This window comes from Thermobia domestica, chromosome 1 (genome assembly GCF_964235325.1).
Source record: "Thermobia domestica chromosome 1, izTheDome1.hap1.1, whole genome shotgun sequence".
In the NCBI taxonomy this organism is placed as follows: domain Eukaryota; kingdom Metazoa; phylum Arthropoda; class Insecta; order Zygentoma; family Lepismatidae; genus Thermobia; species Thermobia domestica.
In genome coordinates this window covers 170,047,355-170,059,933 of record NC_137454.1, presented here as the reverse complement: position 1 = coordinate 170,059,933, position 12,579 = coordinate 170,047,355, and the positions used below count along the sequence as shown (strand labels likewise).

The following is a 12,579-nucleotide window of genomic DNA, read 5'->3' as shown; positions in this document are numbered from 1 at the left end:
CAATTTAAATCACATGTAAGTTTTAAAACGAAACCTAATGGAAATCTACTGAAAGTGATACGTTTGTACATCTCTTTAATTAAATATTATTCAACCGTGGATTTAATTTATGAAAACTTGGAAAATATTAGTTAGTAAGAATTTGTTTAATTTCAGCTCAATTATCATGTTTCCTATGTAATTCTAAGAAACTATTCCTCTCATGTAGCCTTAATTTTCTGTGTTTGATGATAACTTAATCGAAATTGATGTCAGGTATGTTGTAATTCTTTCCTAGTATTTAAAAAAAAGGTCACTCGTCTAGGCTTTGTTAAACCGAACAATTGATAAATATAAATTTCGTAGTATGGTCCACGATACTACGTACGTCCTTACTGTAAGATTAGTCTTATCCTCCTCCTCCTCCAACCAAACTTAAGCTTTGTCTTAAAGGAAAAGCTTTCGGTTGTAGGATGTAAGTTTACGTTATTTCTTAAATACTAAGATTGGAATAGGGTTAACAAATCATTTATTTATTTATTTTAAAAAAGGTTGATTCAAAGAAATTGCAGTTGTGTGAAAAGGTATCTATAGAGCTCCTTCACTTCGGTGCCCTATTCCTTAACGTCCGTTAGGCATCACTTAGTACAACAGACCTCTGTCAAATTCCTTTAGTATGAACTTCAATATTTATCACTCTGAAACACTTTCAACAGACGTCTACTCTCATCAAGAAATTCTTACTACAATTATTCGTCTTTAAAATAAATAAATAATCTTAATATTTAAGGTCAGCACTCAGCCGAAAGACAATCAGATGTATCCCTGGCTAATTTGCTTAACCAGAAATTCACATCATAGTATCTTGGTCACCACTCTGACCGGAAGGAAATCATTCATTCCTTACTTCCAGGCTCAATAAGGCTAGTTCCTGATAACATAACAGAAGAAAAGGAAAAAGTCTACAGCAACCACTCAGGTACCAGAGAAATAATTTCTTCTCTGTCTTCGATCATCACTCTGATCGATCCCTCAATAAGATAGACAGTTGAAGAAGAAAGTAAAATCTCCGAATTCTGTCATTTTGCCATAACCAACGTCTCTATTTCTGAGTTGCAATTAAAATTAAAATGCTCTTGTAAGAAACTATGGTTGAACGCAGCGTAGTTCTCAAACATTTGTGGAATTTAAACCACTTTGAAGTAAAACTTTCGGAAGGACTTCTTCTAATATGTCTTTTTCTGATATCTTTTTCTGTTTTGCTACGTCTTTTTCTGAATCTAAAAATTCAAATAAGCGTCCATTTTGCCGCCCATAAACTTGGCGTACGCAATTTAATATCTATCATACTTTGTGCCTTTTCACAATTACAATGTGTTTCACTTTCACTCGCCTCATTGTTTGCGTTTCTCAACCTCCTGATTTCTTCTAATAAAATACATTAGATTGTCTCTGTACGCTGCTCTAATTCTAGAGCGGTTTTAAGCTCTTCCTAGCATATTTTATTTGACATGTTTTCTCTCTTAACCATTCCTGATGTTAACAACATAAACTTAATAAAGTTTTCTGACTTTCAATGTATCATGGCGATGATCTTCTGTGTTCAGTGAATAAGCCCCCAGATTTGTTGGTTCTTTCCTTCTATATGGTGTTGTTATGACGATTTTTTTTATTATTTATATATTTACAAATGTTTCAGATACAGACCAATGTCCATTTCACACTGAAACAATGTATACAAGAAATAATAAAAAAGAAAGAAAAAATTACAAAATAAAAATAAATTACAAAAATATATTTATATAATATATATAATATTCTAATATATAATATTCTATATAATATATAGAATATATTATATAATATATTTATACATATTTATATATACATAGAATATGAACCACATTTACAGTAACTTTAACTTGTTTTTAAAATGATTTCCAGAGTCAAAACTATCAACATCTGACAATAAACTATTATACAGTGATGCCAGCCTGAAGTATAAGGAACATTGTATATTTGATAATCTTGTATATGAAGTAATGTATGACTGTGAGCAAGGCGAGAAGGTACGTGAAAATTGAGACCGGAGACCAACAATTCGGAGTTAATTTTTCCATTGATAATTTTATGAAGAAACAGCAAATCCGTCACCATACATCGAATAAGTGGAGTCTGAATATTGAATTTGTTTAGGAGCTCTGTTTTATTAGGACTACACACTAAAAGAACTCTTCGTTTGACAATGGCAAGAAAAAAGTTAAGAACAGAATCAAAACGGGATAAGTTTGAAGCACAGGCCATATTCCATATCGGTGAGCAATACTCTATTTTAGGAGATACAAAAGCTTTGAAGAAAATACTGAGTGATTTGAGACTCCGAATTTCAGTAAATCTGCAAAGCATACCTAATATTCTCATAGCACTCTTAACAGTAAATGTGATGTGATCAGCAAATGTAAGTTTCTCATCAAACAATACTCCGAGATCTTAATGTGCAGCGACTCTTTCGATAAGACTGTTATTAATACAATATTTGTGATAAATTTTATTTTTCTTCAAAGAAATACTAAGAGTACAATATTTTTGAGGATTTAGTTTTAAATTCCAAGTCGTACACCAGTCCGTAAGTTTAGTAAGAATTTGTTGAAGTAGTAGGGCATCATCTATGGTAGAAATTTTATGGAAAATTTTACAATCATCAGCAAAGAGAAGAATGTTCGTAAATGGTAAAGACAGGAAGAAAGGGAGAACATCCATGTAAAGAAGAAATAGCAGTGGTCCTAGAACACTACCCTGGGGAACTCCAGAGAGAACTGGGACAAATTTGGATGAAGCATGTTGCATAACAACACGTTGCATACGATTAGTAAAATAATCCTTTAGTAAAGACAGGAATTTGCCATGAAGATTAAATCTGTTGGATAGCTTGTAAAGAAGCATATGGGTGTCAATTTTGTCGAAAGCTTTGGAGAAATCTAAGTACATTACATCCAGTTGAGAGGTTTCTGAATACAGTTTATAGCATAAGAAATTCTGATAGGTTGGTGAGGCATGATTTCTCTTGCAGGAAGCCATGCTGTGCAATGTTCAAATAAGGGGCTGTGAACTTGTAAAGTCTGTCCTTAATGATTTTCTCGCGAAGAACTGACAACGGAGAGAGAAGAGAAATGGGTCTATAGGAACATATATCAGTTTTAGTGCTAGATTTATAGATTGGAATAATGTTAGCCTGTTTCCAAAGTTAGGGAAAAAGAGCCTTCTCTAAAACATCTATTAAATAAATAAATAAAAGCCACGGGACAAGCAATTGACGCGGCTGTATTGTGAAGGAAGATTGTACAAATATTGTCGGGTCCAAGAGCACGATGGTCATATAGAGGTGACAAGAGTGACTTGACTTCAGCGGGCGTAGTAGAAATCAAGGATAGGGAATGCGAACATACAGCTTCAAGAGCAGGAAGAGGATTTGGTACCGTCTGGGTGGAGAAATTCCTGCAAAAACAGTCATTGAATGATTCAGATCTGTGTTCTCCAGGAACAGTGCTCCCAGCATAGTTGACGTTCATGAGTATACTAATTTTATTTCTCCTTGAATTAATGAGAGACCAGAAGCTGTTAGGTCTCGAACAAAACGAAGTCGCAACGTGGAGACGTAACTATTGTATATTTTTTTTCTAAGTAGGAACTTGGCATATCGACGACTTTGCGAGAAACTATTGTAAGTAAACTGGTTGGGATGTTGTTTCCAGAGTGACCACGCGAGCTTCTTGTTTTTCAGAGCACACCGAATCTCAGCATCAAGGTGGGGCCGCGGTGGCTCAGTGGTAGAGCGTTCACCTCTGGTGCATGAGGTCCTGGGTTCAAACTCTGCTCCCGCCAAGTGAACTTTGTGGTGGATAAACACCGTGTGCGTGGGTTTCCTTGGGGTTATCCCGTTTCCTCCCACTTTCTTCATACCACCATTTCATTAATTTCTCATCATCACCGTCTCCTTTAGCCTAGCCGGCATAAGTGTGGGACGTAAAACTCAAACATTTCATTGCATTTTTTTTTTTTTTTCATTTTTCAAACCAAGAAGGAAACTTAGATGTGTTTTGTGGTTTTTGAGGAACAAAGTCTTCGACAGCAGCTACAAAGGTATCAGTAAGGAGCGCTGTAGCATCATCGATGGTATCATTTTCCAACAAACACCATGGAAAAAGATCTAAGGCACGGCAGATATCACCCCAAGGTGCCTTCTTTTATAGTCTATTAACATGTTTCGCAGGACTAGAATTTCTGTTAGAAGTTGGTATATTAGGAAAAATATAATATCCAATGAATCATGGTCAGCAGAAAAAAAAAAGTTCATATGTGGAGTTATGTCAATCTAGGTTACTATCCCCGCGTGTATCGAACATATTATATTGACGTAAGGACAGACCATGAATAAATGTATCCAAAAACCAGTCATCATTTCCATACTTACCAACCCCCATATCAGGTGATACGCAATCAATGGACAAATTAAATTCACCCATTAAAACCACATCACCTAGAGAGAGGGCTGCTAATACAGAATCTCTGCAAGCTTCTAAGATGGTTAAGGGTGAGTTTTTGTGTGGCCTATAGTAAGAACCAAGGTACTACACTTTCTTACTTTTAGCAACATTAACTTGAAACCAATAATAATAATAATAATAATAATAATAATAATAATAATAATAATAATAATAATAATAATAATAATAATAATAATAATAATAATAATAATGACGAAGAAGAAGAAGAAGATGATGATGTTGTTGTTGTTGTTGTTTAAATATTTCAATGTTTATTCGGCAGCAAACAGCATACAGCCACAAGTGCGCCAAAAGAAAAAAGGAAAAACAGCGCCTACAATACTAATTACATCATGAGATTACACATAGGGTTATACATCTTAATTATATATATAAAACTACATGAACTGACGTAAATTAAAGGAATAATTCCGGTTGACGTGGAAAGTTGAAATTCGGTATGATTGTAGCTTTCCGAGACTAACCGACAGGAAAATTGCCAAAAGTAAATATTTTTAATTTTTAGGGGGTCTAAAGGATGGATGAAGATTTTCCCCATGTTATTTAAATGAGTGTTTTTTTGGAACTATAATCTCATGTTTTAGGTACTTGAAATTCGAATAACTTGAAATTCGATATGCTTGTACGTTTTCGTTAGCGTTAACTAAGTAAATAAGTAAACATAAAAATTTCCATCTTTAGAGTGGTTTTATGGGGAAATGAAAAATCTTTCCCATGTTATTTATATGAGACACATTTTACACCCCCAAATTATTGGGCACTTCCTGTAAGGCTACAATGATTATATTTGACATGATTGTAGCTTTTCGGGACTAACCGACAGAAAAATTGACAAAAGTGAATATTTTTAATTTTTAGGGGGTATAAAGGGGAAATGAAGAAATTCCCCATGTTATTTAAATGGGCCTTTTTTTTTTTAAGCTATAATCTATTTTAGGTACTTGGAATTCGGTATGCTAATACGTTTTCGTTAGCGTTAACTAAGTAAATCGCTAAACATGAAGATTTCCAACTGTAGAGTGATTTTATGGGGAACTGAAAACTCTTTCCCATGTTATTTATATGGGACATCTTCTACGCCCCAAAATGTTTAGGCATTTTCGGCAGGATTAGAATGATGAAATTTTGCATGTTTGTAGCCTTCCGGGACTAACCTACAGAAAATTGCCAAAAGTGAATATTTTTAGTTTTTAAGGGGGTCTAAAGGGAGGATAAAGAAGTTCCCATGTAATTTAAATGGGCGTTTTCTTGGGATATAAAATCTTATCTTCTAGATAGTTGAAATAGGAAAAGGAACTTGAAATTCGGCAGAATTGTGGTTGTAAGAGGTGCGAGGTTGTAGGCCGAGCAACGGCGCGGGTGTGGGAGCGAAGTTCCCAGCTGGGCAAATTCAGGAAATATGAAGAGCAAATGCAAGAAATTCAGTGTCAATGCAAAGGCTGACACATAAGAGATGCGAGGCCGTAGGGTGAGCAAAAGTGGGGGTCGGGGGGCGGAGCCCCCAGTTAGCCAAAGGCTAGTTGTAATATAAAGATACAAAATGAAGCAAAAATATTAAAAATAGAAAAAAGAATAACAATATACAAATAAGAAAACAGATAATTACTGGATATGAAGTTGAAGGTTAAAAAAAAAAAAAAGACAAATGAGTGTTCCATAACACACATAAAAAACAAAACTCGGGAAGTAATACTTCACAAAAATGACCTACTGAAATACCAAAAAAATAAGAAACAAACATGTGTATCTATTCAGAATTAAAAAAGAATCCTACAATTTGATTAAAAAAATACAATATATATAAAAAAAACAAATCCATACAGTATTTAGTGAAAATACAAAACAAAATGAAGACAATCAGTAGTTGCAAACCTAAAAATACTGAGAAATGTCATACTTTATTTAAAAAATTAAAAAAATAATTTACGCACCTTCTTGAAACTCTTATAAAACAAATCAAGTACAGGGTAAAAGTTATTGGCTGTTTCTATACTTCTATATATTGAAGAAATAATAAGATATTTACTAATAAACGGAACAAAACTCCTAATGTTTCTGTGAGGATTTTTTATAGAGAAAAAAATCTCCAGAACAAAATCTCCATGCAGAATCATATGAAAGAATTTCAAGTCAAAGAACCGACGCATGTCAGACAGAAGGGTATGATTAAGATCCGCCCTTATGTCTGACAAGCTCGCCCCTTCTATTTCTTTAAATTTCCATTTTAACCAGGCTAGGAATGAATTTGAACTGATTCAATCGAGAAACTAAAATATTTTGCTTCACTATTCCAAATTACCATACAATATTCAAAATGAGACCTAACATTGCACATATAGAGCATTTTGAAAGTGTTAATATTAGTAAAGTTTCAACATAACCATTTCAGCATTGTTAAATTCCTTCTAGCTTTGGAGACTGCAACCTGAAGATTTTTCTGAAAAAGCAATTTTTCATCTAATATTAACCCTAAATCTCTAACATGCTTAACGAATTGGATATGTTGATTTCCTATCCTGTATTTGTAAATTAAAGGTTAAATTTCCTCGAAAACGTTATTCCTTGCGTTTTATTAAATTTCAGGGGTAGGGAATTCTGTTCGGACCACTTCACTATGATATCTATATTTTTTTTTGCAAGGTATCTTGATTTTGTTTGGAATTATTTGACTGGAAAATTTTAATATCATCGGCATATAACAGATATTTACAAGTTAAATCAACACAAATATCATTAATATTAGCAAAAACAATAGAGGACCAAGATTAGAACCCTGGGATACCCCGGAGGTATTACTATGAATGACAGACAGTTTTCCTTTATATTTTACCTCAAATTTCCTTTTATTTAAATATGAAGTCAACCAATTAAAATACAGTTAGGCAAATTATATCTTTTCAATTTTTAATCAATAAATGATGTGGTAATTTAAGAAATGCCTTAGGAAAGTCCAAGTAAATAGCGTCAATTTGACCACTAGCCCAAATAATTGGAAGCATATAATGCATAAGACTTGCTAACTTAATTATTACAGTTTTACCAGCCATAAATCCATGCTGGTTTATATTAATTTCATCCTTTACTTTATTATAAACAGATTTATAGATTATTTTCTCAAAGATTTTCGGAATTACCTTCATTACAGAGATTGGTCGAAAATCAATAATAGACTTTCCATTAGTTTTAAGTATGGGTGTAATATAAACAATTTTCCATACATCAGGATAACTACAAGTGGATAAACTCCAATTAGACAAAGAAGACAATATTGGTGCAATTATTTCACCTATTCCCTTAATAATGAAAGCTGGAATACCGTCTATCCCACTAGACGATTTAATCTTTAAAGTTCTGATATTTTCCAATACATGTTGAGTAGTAATTTCTGGGGGTTTAACTTGACCAAATTCTATAGATAAAATTTGATTTTTAGTAGCACTAATCGAGAAGGTTTGAAAGACCGATGAAAAATAGTTAGCAAACTTTTCAGCCAACATATTGCCATCAGTCAACAAAACATCATTGTCAATAATACCAGATATTACCTTATTTTTTGAACCATTTACATATTTCCAAAATTTTTCAGGAGCAGTTGTAAGATCATTTTCTATTTCACTAAAATAAATTTGCCTGTCCACATTTAATTGAGTTTTGAAAGTTCTTCTACAATTAGAAAAGACTATGTAATCATTTTCACATTGATAATAATAATAATAATAATAATAATAATAATAATAATAATAATAATAATAATAATAATAATAATAAGAAGAAGAAGAAGAAGAAGAAGAAGAAGTTCACTCGTCTTGAGATGAGCTTTGTTACACTGAGCAATCAACAAATACAAATTTCGTAATACAGTTCACCTTACTACGTCCTTATCGTACGATTCGTTTTATCCTCCCCTCCTATAACCAAAGTTCAGTCCTGTCTTAAAATAAAAAACTTTTTCCTGTGGAATATAAGTTTAAGTTCCTTCTCAATTAAATATCTCAAATTCGAAATAGGGATACCATAAATCTTTATTTATAAAATAAATAAAAAAAAAAGTTTATTTGATGAAATTCCACTTGTGTTAACAAGTATCTAGAGCTCTTTCACTTCGGAGGCATATCCCTTAATGTCTGTTAGGCATCACTTAGTCTAACAGTTACCCTATCAAGCCTTTTAGTCTCAATCAGTTTCGACAGACGCCTACTCTCATCGGGATAGCCTGACTCTAAAGGGAAGCACTCAGCCCAAAGACGGTTGTTCTTTCTCTAAAGACCGTGTGCGTGGGTTTTCTCGGGGTTCTCCCGTTCCCTCCCACTTTCTTCATTCCACCATTTCATTCATTACTCATCATCACCGTCTCCTTTAGCCTAACCGGCATAACCGTGGGACGTAAAACTCAAAGATTTCATTTCATTTCATTTTTTTCTCTAAAGAGAGGACTGCCATTCTCGCTTCTCTGGCCTATCGCTTTTGCTCTCATTTGAATAGAAAATTTTTTAAACATCTAATCCGTTAGCAGCAGAAAAAAAGTAAAAGAAATTTTAGTTAAGTATACACAGATACATACATGAAAATATAAATCTAAATGTAATTTAATCCAGGAATATAATTTACGGGTATATGAATAAATAAACATATAAATATGTCTGACCAGACCTCTTACTACACACATTTAAATATTTATAACACCAATTCACTAGTATCTACACAATTTATTTTTAAAAAATCAATAAAGGCGAAACTCATCCTTACAAGTAAATAATTTTATTGCACTGACTGTGAGGTTAATAATCGCAATGTAATATCAGGGGTACAAAATCAAAACTACTGTTATGTTTACATATTTTGATGGTTACGTTGTACGCAACAGATAATAAAAGTCACAACTAGCTTAATACAGAATTAAAATCAAGGACTTGTGATAAATAATATAATTACAAATAATAATGATTAATGACAATGAATTTATGAGTAATGATAATAAAATGATTTAACAGAAATGAAATAATGTAACAATGAATAATAGAATGATTGTTTGTAACGAAATACAAAACTAAGAATTAATATGTGCTCGAGAGTTGATTATTATTTAATCCGAATCTTTTATGCTACTATTTCTGAAATAATAATTACGTGACTCTAAATTCGATGGGATCGAGAAGCATTTTTGATATGTATTAGGTTGTCACCGCTTCGTAACGTTTCTAGCTATTCACGTATGTTCTGAGAAATCATCAGTGACTGCAAATTCCAAACGAATTTCTTGACAATTGTATAAATCTTTGAGAGCTAATTTATTTCAAATGTTAAGTTATACAATAGTCGAAAGAAAACTCAACCATTTCAGGCCTATTTACGAATTTAGTCTAGCACAAAAAGAAGTAACAATTATATTTACATAAGTCATTGAGCATATTCGAAACGTTTTACACGTATACACTATATTGATAAACATTACAAGGAAGTAGGTCACATATTTTTGGAATATCCGACTCCAAATAATAAACACCAGACTTTCCATTAAGCAGCAAGTACAACATCGCTACTCGATTCTGACTGTTAATGTACTTATTATTAACTTCGCAATCACTCTCGAATATACGTTATAGAATGCAGGTCGCGCACGATGAATATATCTATCAAGAAAGAAGAAAAGTAAAACAGAGATTACGAGGATTTAAGCTATATAACCAGAAACTTTTGCAACCCTATTAACTGTTACAAAGTCGAAGTTGGGTTATACAATAACAATCTCAATTGTGCTTGTTTCGCACAACGAATTCTCTTCTGCATTACCATGCATTTTCACAGTATGCCTTACTGTTGCAGCAGCACCATATGAAATTTTCATCCTTCGCGCGTCATTTATAATAAACCGCATTAAAATTGGACAATTTCTACAGATGTTATGACCAAATAACATCCAACCATTAAAAAAAAAAATCCACGCATATTATAGTTTCTATTTACTTTAACACCCCACATTATGCACCTAGGTAAACGAGACGATGATGATGAGACGGATCAGGGAACTACGCAGGAGCGGTTCCTGATGGTCTGACACTCCTTTCGAAATCACGACTCTCCTTTAAATTTAGTCTAATTGTAAGGAGATTTTACAAGTTTTAATATAAATTATCCTCATACTGAATTTGAACATCCCCAAAGATTTTGGACCTCCTGTGTACATACAGGTCGATGATAATGGTAGAAGGTAGTGAGAGGAAACGGAAGAACCTAAGAAATCCCACGCACAAAGTGTTTGTCGACCACTTGGCGCGGGCTGGGACCAAACCAGGGTGTCTACTATTTCAGAATAAATAAAACTCCCTGACCTTTCCAGGTTTTCCAGACCAAAACAGAAAATTTTCCATAGACTATATTTTAGTGAAGTTAAGTAACCGCTATTCTCTAAACACTTGTTTTATAATGTCTTTTCCCTTAGTTGCAACAGCTGTTATAAAAATATGAACAACGGTTAAATAAGTACCTGTTTATTCCTTGAAAAAACAATATTGTTTAAGGGGGTGTCTACCCATCATCAGAGGCTTCAGAATCTCCATAAGGTAACATGTAAAATTTAATTCGTAAATATCTTACAAAATACTGCACTTAGAAACTTGCAATTTTCTATACGGATACCAAAGAGCAATACAAAGGAGGTGGTTATCTCAATTTTAAAGAACTTAGATTAATTGTAATAATTACTTCCGTAATTAGGTAATCACTATTGCAGGTAAAGGATCAAAATACCACTTTCATACTTCACAAATTACTACAGGTGACATTCTTTGAAGAACACATGCTGGGGAAGGATGCATTGTGGCAATTTGAACAGCGAAACTCATGTCTATCCCTCCATTTTCATAATCATTTACGCCTTGAGCAGTTTCCCTTACCACTCCCCGCCCCAGACGGCAACTACCTGAATTTGCCTTTTCGATGGAAACTGGAGTGACTCAAGTGTCAACAAAATACTTGGTAGAACAAAGATAATGATCTTTGAAACCTCAGTATCGAACATATGTTTCCGATTGCTTTTCTACATCTTTTTTTTTTCTTTTCTTTTTTTTTTTTTCTTGAAACGGATGGATTCTTCTTCCAAGCAGTAGCTTTCACTTCTCTGCCACTCAAAACTATACAACGAAGAAAAGTCTAAATGTTTCTTATTTACCTACCTTTTGTTTTCTGGAAGGATAGGTTTCATTTCATTTTATATTATTTATCATAGAAAACAGACAGTGCGACGTTTCTGTGGTTAGAATGGATTAATTGTATGCAGGGGTGGCAAAAACCAAGTTTTCCTTGTTTGGTTTTTGAATATCTAGTATTTGGTTTACCTACTCCTTTATATATTTACCATACTCGTATAAAAAAAAAGAAAAGAAAAAGTAAAAGAAAAAACTAAAGAACTGCTTGATGGATCATCACCAAATTTGGTCAAAATATAGTCAAGAGTAAGGAATTTTATTTGTCATTAAAACCACCTACCCAAACCGGAAGTGATTTAAATAAACCATTTCTGGTTTGACCTTTGATCACCATAGATCGAAAACGGCAATATGTAGTGAGATCCGGTTTTCTGCTTCGTAAGAATATATTTAATCTCTATTATTAACTCTACTACAACCTACAATGGTTCAAATCAACTATAATTTCTGTTTTCAATAAATATTGATCTATATATAGCAAAAACGGTAAAAAACAGATGAAAACTGTTTCTTCCAATCGAGCAGCTCTCAAGCGTCTCAGGTGTACCTTTCATCTCCTTTTGTGATCTTCAATTGAAAGCTCGGTTTCAATAGTGATCTCCATAGAACAGGAATGAAGCGGGTTTTTGCTTTCTATTCAGCTTTCTAAAAATAATTACTATATTCTGTCTTCCAAAAGATGTGGAAATCAACTACTTCCGATTTTAACTTTGATGGCTATAGAATAAAAACTGTAATAGATAAGAAGCGGTTTTCTGCAATTAATTAGGCGTCCCAAGAATATATTTCGTCTCTAGTCTAATCTATCTAGTAAAACCGGAAGTAGTAGA

The 12,579-nt window shown here is 33.2% G+C and overlaps 1 protein-coding gene across 2 annotated transcripts in view; it reads right to left on the bottom strand.

Moving 5' to 3' along the window:
* The window catches only part of LOC145691035 (protein DPCD), a 47,044-nt gene that overhangs the window by 19,317 nt on the left and 15,148 nt on the right, over positions 1 to 12,579 (bottom strand). Inside the window, exon 1 of one of the 2 annotated variants that reach the window (XM_081766634.1) lies at positions 12,297 to 12,321. The exons of the other annotated variant lie outside the window; for it this stretch is intronic. Within the exon in view, the coding sequence (XP_081622760.1) occupies positions 12,297 to 12,303 (7 nt within the window). The 5' untranslated portion in view covers positions 12,304 to 12,321. Of the gene's footprint in view, positions 1 to 12,296; positions 12,322 to 12,579 lie in introns of those variants that run through there. 2 annotated transcript variants of the gene reach the window in all.